The sequence below is a fragment of the Neltuma alba genome, unplaced genomic scaffold (assembly GCF_004799145.2).
Source record: "Neltuma alba isolate B1F8T4 unplaced genomic scaffold, ASM479914v2 tig00005084_pilon, whole genome shotgun sequence".
NCBI lineage: Eukaryota > Viridiplantae > Streptophyta > Magnoliopsida > Fabales > Fabaceae > Neltuma > Neltuma alba.
This window is the reverse complement of record NW_021633971.1, coordinates 407400-421012: the sequence shown is the minus strand read 5'-3', so window position 1 is coordinate 421012 and position 13613 is coordinate 407400. Positions and strand designations below refer to the sequence as shown.

The following is a 13613-nucleotide window of genomic DNA, read 5'->3' as shown; positions in this document are numbered from 1 at the left end:
TCATGGTAATTTTAATTTTGATAAGCTCGAATGATCAGCAAGCTGGTGTAAATAATCTGTTTTGGTTTTACTCAAATGGTATTACTACTTCAACAAAACGGAAAAAGGAAAAAAAAAAAAAAAAGGGATAGTACGCTGTGGGGGTGGTCCAGGTCAATGCATGTGTGAACGAAAATTGTTGGATATAAGCAATTAAATGAGATTATTTGTTATTTTTATATTTTATTAATATTCTTTATTTTAAAAAAAAACGAAAACAGTGGCAAATAAAATTAAAAGATATTTTATTTTCCCGCTTACTTTTCTTAAATTCAAAACATAAGAAACAAAATAATAGATCACCCGTCAAGTCTTCGCCGAAAGTAACGTTATCAAATCACCCACATGACATGGAGCTATTATAGCATGTAATGATTTCCCATCTTTGAAAGCCTGCGGGAAAATATATCTGTCTGTTTCTCTTATTTAGGGAAGTTTCATACAAGTTTTTAACGCAAATCCAAATTATCGTTAAAATAAAAATAACATTAAATATTTTACTTTCATTTTTTTATATGCGCAACAATTTTCGAATTCAAGAGCCCTTTAAACTACCTGCTTTGATACAAATTGAGAAACTGGTATCGAATAAACGGCTGAATACACAAAAGGAGACACGATACAGATACATACGTGCATTTATTGGAACAAAAAAAAAACCCCCGTAAATTGGACATTTATACATAGAAATTGGACATACGTGCATTTATACATACATAGAAATTGGACATTCAACTTCACTTGACATTTAGGGCTGATCATGTCAGACGGCTACGTTTTGCATCTGCAGAGGCAACTTCCAAATCCCCAATGAAAAACAGAATTTTGTCCAAAATTCCTAAACAAGAACCAGGTTCTCCCGTGAATTCTCTTTCTAAACCATTACTATGGCAGATGAGGCTTCTTCCTTCTTCCTTGTCTCTTCTTGAACCCAGACATTTCTGTATCTCACCTTGGTGAACAAGATAGTAGTAACACCCCTCTCTTATAATCTTCAAACCCCTGTTTTGTGAACAACGAAAATTAAAATCACACGCTCCCTTTAGAACACACTTCCAGGATTGTTTTGCCACACACTAAATTCTACCCTGGCATGCTAAAATGTTCTGACACAACTTTTGGGATATTACTTGTTTTGTTGCGTCCTAGATTTAATGATGCTCACCAAGATTCAGCTGGAAATATTCATTTAGTAGAAGCCTAGAAGGGTTATTTTTTAATATGTCAGCATCACAAATGGAACTGCATATTAATCAAACATCAATGTCTGTCTGCCTTACGTTAAAGGGAAAGAGAAGAAAATAAATTAGAGTCTAATTTACTTACACTCCAACTCGATCACAACGATCTTGAACCTCAAAAACATCTTTCCATGATTTTGAACCATTAGGAGCATAGAAAGCTGCACGATCTTCTCCCCATCTCTCCTTAAAAAGGTTAGACCAGAGACCATTATCTGAAGCCAAAAACTTCCATTTCCTACACACTGTACACCCAAGTGTCAAATTTATGATTTATCAAAATAACGCAACGAAACTCTGAATCCTCAAAACTGAATGGGAATCGTTACACGGTATATGCGATGAATGGCTTTTATTACTAAATATCCACATAATAAGACCACCAGTGGCTAATTAACAAACGCTTGATTTTGTCGTACACAAGAGACATGATCAAGAGTTACGACTTGGGAAACAAATCTTCTTGCCATTCAAGGTTCTGTTAAATTTGGCGTTCAAGATCATGCAGCTACAACCTTTTTTTTTTTTTTGGTTTGCATCAAGATACTTGATGACAGCATGACAATTCGAATCTGTGTGAACCAGAGGATTAGGAAGGAACCATGCGAAACAGATTGGACAATATGCCATGTTGCTTCGGGATCAATCTTCAAAGGGTCAACAGTCCACGTTTATAAGATCCTTCATTCCATTCCGAACAATTTGTTTCTGATCCAAGTGTATCAGTTTTCGTGGTCAAAATTCAGAATCGGCCATGAACTGAACAGAAAAATACTAATTTTACAGATTGCGGAAGGTCATCTATGTCGGCAAACGGAGGATCCGACAGATATAAATCAGAAAAGGAAATGCGGGCGGTATAATTGAAGAATATACCCATTTCAGATCTAATAACCTTAACTCAGATGACACACAGAATAAACAGAATGATGAATAAACTATTTCGGATGCCCGGTGCTTCGGAAACACATAATGGGGCGAAAATTTTTCATATTCCCAACGAGAAAACAAAGCAATCGGCAAATCACGAGGGAACAGAGTTTGCAATAGTACCCACTAACCTTGTTGAGCAACGACAAGATGTTGGTAGTCCAAGAAACAAAATATCTTCATACATATTTCCACAGGTAAGCTCTCCATTCCAAGAAGCACGCAATTCATGCGCCAAACAGTCTACGATACTTGGGAGTAATCAGGTTCACTCACAAGGCGAGGCTGGGTATATGGAGTCTCCTCGGATTCTGATATCACAGTGGGCGGTCCTGATTCTCACTTTCTCCTTCGGTTGAAATCTAATTACTTCCACGGCCCCGAATAAGAGAATGCGAAAGGCGAAACTTTTAACTGCTCGCCATTTTCTGGACCGCATAACATAAGGACTCACTCTATCGGAATCGGACTATTGAACAAGCAAAGCAATGCTACCACGCGTCAAGCGTAGATGTGATCACCACGTGGCAGGTGGTGACTCCCTGTCATTCCAACTATTTTTTCTGTCTGCTACCGCCAACCTGAGACCGAGAAGGATTGAAATAATTTTTGAATTTTTCATTGAAAATTTTGTCATTCTTTCCCCATTTTCTTTCTTTATCCCTTTTATGTGATGTCTATACAAAATTTGAGGAAATAAGTTGCATTCAATTTATATCTTTATGTTAAAATAACTTAAAATTATGATAAAGGCCTGCCTTTAATCCGTCAATTTTGATGTGTTTTGCTTTACTCTTTTAACTTTATTAAGTTTCAAATCAATCTTTTAACTTTTAATATTATCTGAACAAATTTTCCTAAATCTTAACACCATTATGTTAATGGAAAATGATTACTCACATGTTTAAATCTATATTATCACTACTATTATATTTTAATTAGATTTAAATGGTGATTCCACAAATATGAAAAATCAGACTTGAATTTATCATAGAAACAGCTTTGTGCATGAAGAAAGATTTGAATATGCCTTTGCTTTTAGCATCTGAAGTTGCTGACGTTGTTCTATAATGTTTTGCCCGTCTGGTCACCAACGAACACATAGACCTGTCGTATGTAGAGCTGCCTCTCCTGATACCTGTGAAGGCTGGCCTGACAACCTTAGACGCAGAGATATACAAGAACGCAAAAACTCTGTTTTACAGAGGCGCAGCTACAACATGCAGATCATCCTTTACAAGCTCTAGCATGAAGACTGAGAAGAGCGTCGTACCTTCACGAAGCTACTCAATTTCATGTTCTTTGCTGTTCGCTTTGATCCCAGTCTGTTCTGTGCATGACCTGATGATAAGGACTGTAGATCTTGACAAGTTTAAAACAAAATGCAACCGTAAGTCCATGACAATACATAGAAGCAATGGATCTAACTTATTAAAAAAGAATTAAGCACTCATAGTATCCGAGTGCCTTGTCTAAAATTATCCTCAACGGTTCCACCTCATCTCCATTTTCCCAAATTGATCTAGAGAAGGAATAGACGTCTCTTTTTCCTTGTGTGTTCCGAATAAAAGGAGTGGGTGATGTCTTATCCTCCCTTTCGGACCTATCTTCTTTCTCCTACACTTCAATTATGTACGGAAGTTTTTTTTTTTTTAAAAAAAAAAAAACTCTCTTGTATACGCGTCTAAGGATAATCAAGTACAAGCAGATAACATATCTAAATTTGTCACAGAATAAGGTATTGAAATAGATTCATACCATAATCTCACCTTCAGCCTCGAAAGGCAGCTGGGCATATATCACTTGCCAATGCATTTCTTCTTCACTTAGCTTTCTCTTATGATTAATCTTTGCAAACACCTTTGGGATATTGAAATCATAATTAGCGCTACCAGTAGTCCCCGCATGAGCAGGAGCCATCACGAAAGTGATGGAATCGATTTTTGTCTCTCAATATGATTTCTCTCTTCACTACCCGCGACACGTACTTGATTGCTGAATGGCAGTCACCACAAACCCTAATATTCTTCATGATACGTATAGTGGATCCAGGATAAGTATTCAGAAGGGCAAATGCCAAAGCTAGCTTCTCACTATGGTACTGTAATTTCGCTTCCTTCTCCTGCTGGTCAACAAACAGAAGCACATGACTAGTGTCTGGAACATAGCCAATCTCCTTAATTTTCTGACTCAACTCCTCCCACATTTCATGGATCTTCTCTTTCTGGGGATGGGCATTATCATCAGCCACAAATATATGGACAGAATTCCCAATCTCAACCCAACTACAAGCTGGTTCTTTCTTTACCCCGCTCTCTCTCATTACCTTTCTGATTCGTGCTGCATCACTCCACCTACCAGCAGAGGCATACATATTAGCAAGCAAAATGTGAGGCCCTGAGTCAGAAGGATCAAGCTCAAAGATGCGTTCAGCAGCATAAGCACCCATTCCCAAGTTCTTATGCATTTTAGAAGCACCAAGCAAAGCTCCCCAGATGGCTGCAGTGGGTTCAATTGGCATTTCCTCTTCAATGAATCTCTTGGCTTCATCAAGAAAACCAGCTCGACCAAGAAGATCAACCATTGTCACATAATGTGAGACTTTTGGCTCCACTTTATACTTGTTCATTAATTTGAAATAATATTTACCATCGTTCAAAAGTCCAGCTCGGCTACAAGCAGTAAGAACGCAGAGGAATGATATGTCATTGGGTTCAAACCCAACCCTTATCATTTCTTCAAACTCCTGCACAGCTTCCTTTCCCAGCCCATGCTGGGCATATCCGAAGAGCATTGAATTCCAAGACACCAAATCAACCTTTACCAATTGAGCAAACACTTTTTCGGCATCCTCAATGCTGCCTGCTTTTGCATACATGTGAAGAAGAGTGTTCCCTGCAAAGCCAACAAGCTTTCTGCCCGATTTCATCATATGAGCATGAAGCCATTTACCTTGCTCCAAAGATCCCAAAGCAGAACAGGAACAAAAAAGAGAGGAATAAGTAAATTCAGTTGGTTTAAAACCTTCCCTTTGCATCTTGAGAAACAGCGACAGAGCTTCCTCTCCTTCATCTTTCCTTGCATAACCAGCTATTAAAGCATTCCAAGAAACCTCATTCTTGTTCACTAGTTTATCAAAAATTTGCCGTGCTTCAGACAAGTAGCCACATCTAGCATACATATCAACAAGTGAACTCCCCACATACACATTGAAGTGACAACCGTGCTTGAGACAACATGCATGAATTTGCCTCCCGTCCCTGTAGCTAGGCAAAAGAGCAGCAGACTTTACGACGCTTGACAATGTAAATTCATTTGGTTTCAACCCATCGCGGAGCATCTGAGGGAACAGCACAAGTGCATCTTCAGCACGTTCATTTTGGGCATACCCAGTGATCAAGGAAGTCCAAGTGACCATATCTTTGGAAGTCATTTTATCAAACACCTTGCGAGCATCTTCCAAATTCTTACACCTTGCATACATGTAAATAACAGAATTTTGAATAACAATATCATCCCTGAACTTGGAACCAAGAATGTGGGAATGCACTAGTCTTCCCAGTTCAAGCCTCCCCAGTTGTGTACATCTCTTGAGCAATTTATTGTACAGCGTCCGGTCCACTTCGATGGAGCCACTGTCCATCAGATCCAGAACATAAAGACCAGTTTTGGACTTCAAACTGGGACAAAGAAGATTATTATCGTCAACAATATATAAGTTGTCCCGCTTGCCGTCCGGCAGAACATCTGAATCTATACAAGTTTCTGGAGTTTCAGGCCGAAGTAAACTACTTGAATGCCATCTAGCAAGTTTAGCTGCAATTTTGGAAAAATGAACATGACAACTTTAACTGCAGTTACGGGATAATAAAAACCAAATATTTGAGGGGGGACTGAAACAATTAGAAGGAATTCCCGAAGTGCTGAGCTCACCGGAGTTTGCGAGCAAGGTTCTGAGGTCAACAGAGAATTTGAGCACTGAAGCCAGAGTCTTGCATCGAATCATCACATCCGATCTGAGCTTCTTACCCTTAAAACCAATATTTGGCTCTTTACTTGTTCGTCTTTTCAACCTGAGGAACTTGAGATGACCTTCGGCGCCAACTAGCTGATTCGGGTCCCAGTGGGGTTTTATGCTTCGGCTGATGTAAGACCTTTGAAATTGTCACTCCCAAGACCTTCCGCGCCAAGTATGCCGCGGCATGCCGTTAAAATCTAGACCAGTGAGCCACGGCTCGCGGGGCCGGGGCGAAAAAGAAATCTCTTAATTTCTTTTTAACTTCCCCTCTATTTATTATTTTTACTATTAAATCACCACTCAATAATTGAGATTTAATGCACTACAATAATATTATCATAATATTAATTAAACAAAAATATATATTCACGCGTTAGAAATTAATATGCATATATAATCTGTAAATTTTTATTAAAATATCTTATAATTCTTTTATTTTTATCATGATTATGATAATATATATTTATATAGATTAAATTTATTCATATGAATTTTTTATTATTTAATATTATAATAATACTACCATAGTGTATTAAATCTCATCTATTAGATGTTAATCTAACGGTAGAGATAATAAATGGAGGGAAGTAGAGAACAAGCTAAATAGAGACATTCTTCTTTTGGTTAGGTTTGCCACTCTAATGCATTGCTTATAAGGAAAACCCATTGATAAAATGAAAAGAATAAAAAAAAATAGTGGACATGATACGTAAAAATATAATATTCTAATTTATTTGGTTCTCATTATTTATTAAACTAATTCTATTAACAGCATATGTTAAAGAAGTTTACATCAAAAGATAGTTTCAAACCAAATAATTTAAAAAGATATTTTAGAAAAATTTATATATATTTTTAACAAATAATCGATTCAACTATTTTTTTAGTTAGGCAGATTTTATATTAAGTAGCAAATGTAGTATTTAATTTTGAATTCAAAATGTTTCACAGGATAATAACCATACATAAATCCAGTACGGAATGGTTTTTTCCGTATTAGTTCTCTTATACAAGTATTATGCCATTGCCGCATTTAACACAAATTAAAGATTGTCGTTTTAGAAGCAACAAAATTCGTGTCCCTGAGCTGAGGTTTCATGTTGAACAAGTCTAAAATGCATCTGAAAGGTTTCTAACTTTCCATAGTAAAACCTAAACTAACCAGTCCCCTTTTCAAGTTTTGCTGCCCATGCAATAGGACGGATGCCATACATCGCAACGGCATACCCGTTTTGGTTTTGAGAAGAGGAAAAAGCTAATACTGTAACACTTCTTTTCTGATAAAATCAAAGCTAAACGGCACCGATCATACAAAGTACAAGCAGCTTGATGAATGTTGCGGTGATCAATGAAGAGGGCAACCATGAGCAACGATGCCTTTGGCAGTAGGGCAAGAAGCCAAGGGACAACCTTCGAGATTATTTCCCCACCAGTTAAGGCTAATATCCTTAGACCCCAAAGCAAGAAATAGTAAGATGGTCATGAAGGCTGTTCCAGCATCGAGGCCACCAGACAAAACATAATTGTAGCGTTTCCACCAATCTTGTCTGTATCTGTAAGCAACAAACCCAGACAGAAATCCTGCAATTATCCAACTGGTGAAATTAACTGCCGTTGCAGGGGGCATCATTGATGTGGCACCCAACAAGACAGGCATGTGGATCTGACTTATCCATGTTTGACCTGGGAATGCCTTGTGAGCAAGCCAACAAGAAAGGGAGCTACAGCTCCACCCAGGAAGAACCAATTCACGCCGCCATATTCACCCAGGTTTCCAAATATTCTGCGGGGCCCAACAAGCCCCCAAATGACAGATGCATCAAAGAACACACGGTCCATAGGACATGTCCAAGGGCTATCTTCATCGGCGGTAACACAAAGGTCTGGTACGGTTGCCATCAGCCACCATGCAGTTAATGTGTATACAAATACTGCTATGACTGTTCCTACGACCTGCAAATAATGCAAAGTTCAGTCTCTGGCACAAAGGGAAAAAAAAAATACCATGCTATGCATGTTCAACAAAAATATAACTAACCTGGGCCATGAACATTGTTCTCGGTGGAATCTTCATATAATGACCAAGTTTGAAGTCAGCCAAAAAAGTTAGTGCTTGAGCCATGCTAATGTACCCATAAACCTTGAAGCACATGTTAGCCACAGGACGCTCAGGGTACATATAACCAATGATGTACTCTGTTATAATGTTCAAACCTGGTTGCTGTTCGTCAGAAATAAATTAACTCTTAGAAGAGTTTTCCTCAAATTTAGATGTGAAAGTGAATCCAGGAACTTTTGTAAATAATCTGTTCAGGTACCTGATTTGTAGTGGCAGTAATAACACCAATGGGGAGAGTGAAGAAGATGGCAATTCCGCAGGCAAGTAATACGCCCCACCACGGTAGTTGAAGTGATTCATTGTAGTGCTCACAAGCATAGATAATGAGAGCTATGTTCAGCACTAGGATGATAAGAAACCACCAAGTGGGCACCGATTTGTACTTCTTCATAAGTCTTGTGTGTATGTCCATTTTCCTTGTGCCCGTGAAGGCCCTTTTGCTTTGCTTCCATATATCACTGCATGAGACGGGTAAAAATGAAATTAAGCTTTCGTAAAACTTGTAGCTTAACTATCATGGGGCTTTGATTTTGGTGGGTTTTTAGCCAACGGATCCATTTCAAAACAATCAAATTGCATTTTCTTCACTATTTGTGCTACATTTAGAAGGAAATATCTTTATTTCAATTTTGAACTTAAGTCTTGAAACACCATGTCATGTCTAATAAAAGTTGAAAAGTATTTCAGTCTTTAGTAAGAGAACACCTTGTCACAGTCAATCAATAAAAATGGATGCGGGAAAACCACGACAGAGATGAACAAGTAGCTGGTAGAAAGAAAAGCTGGCATGTTTGAGTTGAGCCATATGCCGCAGCAAAATAAAATTGAGTCTATAGCGAGGTGTATGAGAATGAATTATTCATGCAAAGATAGATATTAACAATATAAGCGCGTGCTTGAAGTGGCAATTACCTTCCATTGAAGAGGAAAACATGCACAAGAGTGGCAGAAAGTGTGGCAAATCCAAGACCATAAGTCATTGCAAAGAAGGTACTGAGATGAATAGGCCCTGCCTTCTCATAAGCAACTCGATCAAGATGGAAATTAGAGTTAACGATGCTTGAAATGTCATATATAGAACCGTTGCCAGCAAAAAGCTTGCTAGAAAATATTGGGAAGTTCTTCGCATTATAGGCATTTTGAAAGTAAGCTACGGGAGTCATTACATACATAACGAGAACGAATCCAACAATAACATTAGCTGTAGCAAACCATGGGCTAGCGAGAGGACTACCAAGATAAGAAGCAATAGTGGACCAATCCAAGCCAAATGAACCAATCCCAAGACCTCTCAAGCCAGAACCGATTTGCTGAACCAGGATAGACTTGGGGGAAAGCCAACACATCCAAGAGAATGATGTCAACATTGAGAAAAGATAGCCAGGAAGGACGTAGTAAGCGAAGCCAGAGATCATGACAAGCAGGAAAAATTGAGTACGGGTTGTGCCACCTTTAGGTCTTCTTTCCTTCTCATGTAGGGCACTGCATTGTTTTACTCGAATTAGTCTCAAAGCACAGTTTAGTTGAATCCAACAAGTAAATATAGTTTTGTTCCCTAAAAGATATATGTCTCTAGTCTTTGAAGTTTGAATTGCTTTTGATTAATGGGAACAAATTTAAGAAGCTAAAAATTAAAACATGTATCATTATAAAAGAAAAGATGCACTTCTCCGACCTGAACAAAGAGACCTGAACCAGATTAGAGGGCCACCACATTTCCCCAGGTTCAACCAGAAACTTTCGAAAGATCCCTGCCCATCCAAACCCCAGAACCTGGGATTGAACAAGAATAGGAGGCATAAATCAAGGCATTAGCAATACTTGTACAGTATGAGTTTTAACATAGGTATTAGAAAGACAGGGTTTTAACTAATCATAACGGTTATTTCGAAATCAAGTTTCTTTTCTCTGCACCTTATTTTCCAAGCACGTGAGGGTGAGACCATTGATTCTCACAAATTAGCGTCTTATTAAGAAACAAGCAATAGGAATTACAAATGGCATATTCATTTCGTTGGTAACAGCATCCCGAACATGCCTTCATCCAAGTTAGAAAGATCAGAATTCTCAAAGAGGAGATATTGAGGACAGAAGAGAACCTGAGTGGTGAACATAACGAGCAGGGACGGAAAGAAGGTGAGGCTCCTTGCATAGTAAAGCTTGACAGCAGTCAAAATATGAGTAGCATAGACGGTTCCAGCGCCAGAATTAGCAAATATGGTTATGAGAACATGTTCCTTAATGTTGAAAGGGCCAGGATTAAGCGAGAACTGAAACCTCGTATCCTTGAAGAAGATGCGTTTAGGCAGCGTCCTGGCCATGAGATGGCCCAATGGAACCACGGCAATCTGAGCGGAAATCGAAGTGACAGTCAAAGGCTGTGTTCTGTACCAAAAGAATTGGTTCACGAAAGACAGAATCACACAGGAAGCAATACCCAGAACCCACATTCTGAATGTGAGAAGAGGCAAGCTGGGGTCATCCGTTTTGGGCACTGTGAGGTCCACTTGTCGTATTGGACAGTCTTCGTTTGCTTCCTCCGAGTCCGAGTGACCACTCTGCTTTCCCTCAACATCACTTTTGCTAGCCATGGCTGCAGAGTGCAGAGAATAGGCTCTGTTACCTTGCCCCAAAATCTTATGGCAGCTCACCTAAAGAACATCATTAAATGCAAAGCTCATGTGCAATTCAGACTGGAATACAGACAAAGCTGGAGCTAGGTAGAAAGGGAAAGCCACTTCTTGTAGTTTAATATATTTTCCATATCCTTCAGCATTGTTGAAGTGTTATAAACTAATATAATCTAATCTATATTTTTAGTCAAGACAACCAACTCTGATTTTGAGATATAGTTGGTTTAAATGAAAAATTGTTAGTAATTATTTTCTTTATTAAAATAGCAACCTTTTTTAACAACAACAAAAATTACACGACTTGAGAATAAAATCTAAAAAGGTGTTTGGATTTGTTTAAAAATACTTTCTAAAAATATTTTTTTTATAAATCAAAACAAACTTCTTCATGTCTTTATTTTGTATACTAAAAAATTATTTTTAAAATCATAATTTAATTTCTATCTAAATTACTGGAACTCAAGATATGGAGCTGCAAAATAATTATGGGACAGAGTAGCAACAGGGAGCGGAGAAAATCCAACAAAGAGTACGAGGCATTTAATATCATAGGAGCTGAAGTCGTTGGTACTTGGTAGGATACCAATGTACATGTGGACTCATCAAAGCAAAGTCAGGTTCTGCTTAAAATTATTTATAAGAATATTTTATACAAGTCAAAATAATACTTAGTGATGCGAAATCATTAATTTGATAAATAATGGCATGCAACTATAAAAGATTAAAAGGAAGCAAGAATGAAAATGACAAAATCTGATAGCCGAGCTAACGAAAATAAAAAAATAGAGTGATTTAATTTAACTTGCAGGAGTAATGTAATCAAACCATACAGCATGCCTAAACGCCTTGAGTGTTGATTTTTCTAACGAAATCGCATAGCTCCATATTGTTATTATACTCCTCATATTTCTTCTTAAGAAAATACTTATATCAAATTTTTTATATTTATTACGTCACAAAAAAATTTATGATTGGTAATTCATTTGAAAGAAAAAATTGTGTTTAAAAATTTAAAATAACTGTGAAGAGGTAAATATTATAAATTAGTAATATAGACATGTTTTAAGAAACTTCTAACTTTTTATGGTAGAATCACAGACAGGCTGATGGGCAAATCTTTCCTAAAACCAAATTTGATTGATGATGATAGGATCCTTATCTAGAGATGCGCAATTCAATCCTACCGGCTACCAACTTGCTGTTATGACAGTGGGTGTCACTAAATGAAGTCGGTGGATCAACTGATTGGCAAATGGGAGCAAAAGGCTTATAATGAAAAACGGGTGATGCTCTGAAAATAGGGAAGGGGATAATAAGGACTACGGGAAATCCTCTCGTAACTGCAAAAGAGACGCCAAAAACAGCAGACGGGCGTGGAAGCGCCTAGACGAAAATGACCTCCTTCTGAACTTGGGGGTAATTGCCTAATACGGACAAGTCCCCTTGGATCTTCTTGTGCAGGGAGAAGAGTTATCATAGATAAATTTACTATATTTTGAATATTTTACATTTAATTGTTAAAATTAGAGTGGATACACGAGTATTGCTTCCTTTTTTGAACCTAAATGCCCTGCATCGACTGGTGATAAGGAGATGTTTGTTCAAGTTTTCAATCTTCTTGCCAAATTTGGGTATATTTCCTGCGAAGCTCTCTTCTAGCTCATTAATGAAGAGGAGGTGGAGAAAAATGGGTAATCAGATCTATTGGCTGCCAACTTTACTCTAATGGTCAGTGTGACTGAGTTGAAGATGGGCAACATCAGGTAGGCTGGCTCCTTAACTTGCATTTTTTATGACCACATTCAATAAACTGAGGATATGAATTTCCCCCTTTTTCTTACCTTTTATATGCTACTCGTCTACTCTCTCTACCCTTCGTACATAAATGAGTTGAGGTTGAATTTAACTTTAAATATAAAATTTTAATATTAAGAATTATATTACGTATTCTCACCTCTGTTATTGTCCATTATATTTATTTTATAAGCATTCACGCCATGAAGTATCATCGCTTCATACAATCAACTACAATTATAATCTAATATTTAATCATTTAACTCATACTTTAATCTTGGACTTAAAAGTATTTGTAGATGAAGACTCCTCAGGGTTTTTTTCAATCTAGAGTAGAGGAAGGTTTATATTGATTAGATAAACAAATCTTAAATATCTAATCTACTTGTATTATAAAATCCGTCCTATTATCGCAGAACTTTAGCTGAATCAATAGTAAATGAGATATTTAATTTAACTGCCGAGCTGATTTAAGTGCATGTTAATGTTGGTGTTCTTGCCCTGGCGGGAGGCTCAGGTGAATGTTTAGGGAAAAATAATAAAATAATAAATTTAATTTACACATAATAAAAGGGAGGGTGTTTGGACTCCGTGCCCATATAGGCCAGCGGCCGGCCCAACCAATTTCCCGGTTCCAGCTAGGCGGAGGAAAATCTGTGGCCTAGGATACCCAAAGGAAGTAACCTAATTAATGCCAAAACTTTGACCCTTGGCCATTTTACTCTAACGAAGATCAATCCAATCGGCAGCTTGATAACTCCATTAATTAAAACTCATGTCTCAGCCTTAACCAAAATCTACGCGGGATTCAATTTATTTACTCCTCAGAAGAACCTTTC

At 37.6% G+C, this 13613-nt stretch overlaps 4 protein-coding genes across 6 annotated transcripts; all 4 read right to left on the bottom strand.

The window, feature by feature from the left end:
• Nucleotides 1-598: 598 nt before the first annotated feature.
• Nucleotides 599-2791, bottom strand: LOC114746667 (uncharacterized). Its single transcript, XM_028934905.1, has 3 exons — nucleotides 2342-2791; nucleotides 1366-1525; nucleotides 599-1041 (listed from the first exon to the last, which is right to left on the bottom strand). The coding sequence occupies exons 1-3, from the start codon at nucleotides 2439-2441 to the stop codon at nucleotides 798-800; spliced, it is 504 nt and encodes a 167-aa protein (XP_028790738.1). The 5' UTR covers nucleotides 2442-2791; the 3' UTR covers nucleotides 599-797.
• Nucleotides 2792-2858: 67 nt separating this feature from the next.
• On the bottom strand, nucleotides 2859-4043 carry LOC114746669 (uncharacterized). Of its 3 annotated transcripts, none has more exons than XM_028934908.1 (3): nucleotides 3980-4043; nucleotides 3484-3564; nucleotides 2859-3370 (listed from the first exon to the last, which is right to left on the bottom strand). In XM_028934908.1, the coding sequence occupies exons 1-3, from the start codon at nucleotides 4004-4006 to the stop codon at nucleotides 3155-3157; spliced, it is 324 nt and encodes a 107-aa protein (XP_028790741.1). In that variant the 5' UTR covers nucleotides 4007-4043; the 3' UTR covers nucleotides 2859-3154. The 3 variants fall into 3 exon arrangements, 2 of the variants coding, with proteins under 2 accessions (XP_028790741.1, XP_028790740.1); XM_028934907.1 differs by having other exon boundaries at nucleotides 3484-3551; nucleotides 3980-4037; XR_003740296.1 differs by having other exon boundaries at nucleotides 3175-3348.
• On the bottom strand, nucleotides 4042-6390 carry LOC114746663 (pentatricopeptide repeat-containing protein At3g24000, mitochondrial). Its single transcript, XM_028934896.1, has 2 exons — nucleotides 6144-6390; nucleotides 4042-6026 (listed from the first exon to the last, which is right to left on the bottom strand). Exons 1-2 carry the CDS (start codon nucleotides 6214-6216, stop codon nucleotides 4099-4101), a joined length of 2001 nt encoding a protein of 666 aa, XP_028790729.1. The 5' UTR covers nucleotides 6217-6390; the 3' UTR covers nucleotides 4042-4098.
• Nucleotides 6391-7304: 914 nt separating this feature from the next.
• LOC114746661 (oligopeptide transporter 6-like) lies at nucleotides 7305-11020 on the bottom strand. The gene is given in 7 exon segments (XM_028934892.1): nucleotides 7305-7935; nucleotides 7938-8181; nucleotides 8267-8449; nucleotides 8547-8805; nucleotides 9260-9829; nucleotides 10023-10120; nucleotides 10447-11020. Coding segments are annotated over 7 exon segments (2208 nt in total). The 5' UTR covers nucleotides 10939-11020; the 3' UTR covers nucleotides 7305-7573.
• Between the last annotated feature and the right edge of the window lie 2593 nt (nucleotides 11021-13613).

Bases quoted from the DNA above. Each gene is read 5' to 3' on its own strand.
- LOC114746669 (XM_028934907.1), bottom strand. From the start codon at position 4,025: ATGCATTGGCAAGTGATATATGCCCAGCTGCCTTTCGAGGCTGAAG. The intron at 3,552-3,979 runs GTGAGATTATGG...CCTTATCATCAG, and splicing joins GCTGCCTTTCGAGGCTGAAG to GTCATGCACAGAACAGACTG. The intron at 3,371-3,483 runs GTACGACGCTCT...TCTGCGTCTAAG, and splicing joins AATTGAGTAGCTTCGTGAAG to GTTGTCAGGCCAGCCTTCAC.
- LOC114746667 (XM_028934905.1), bottom strand. From the start codon at position 2,441: ATGAATTGCGTGCTTCTTGGAATGGAGAGCTTACCTGTGGAAATATGT. The intron at 1,526-2,341 runs GTTAGTGGGTAC...TTGGGTGTACAG, and splicing joins TCTTGTCGTTGCTCAACAAG to TGTGTAGGAAATGGAAGTTT. The intron at 1,042-1,365 runs GTAAGTAAATTA...TTCACAAAACAG, and splicing joins CGTTGTGATCGAGTTGGAGT to GGGTTTGAAGATTATAAGAG.
- LOC114746663 (XM_028934896.1), bottom strand. From the start codon at position 6,216: ATGATTCGATGCAAGACTCTGGCTTCAGTGCTCAAATTCTCTGTTGAC. The intron at 6,027-6,143 runs GTGAGCTCAGCA...CCAAAATTGCAG, and splicing joins AACCTTGCTCGCAAACTCCG to CTAAACTTGCTAGATGGCAT.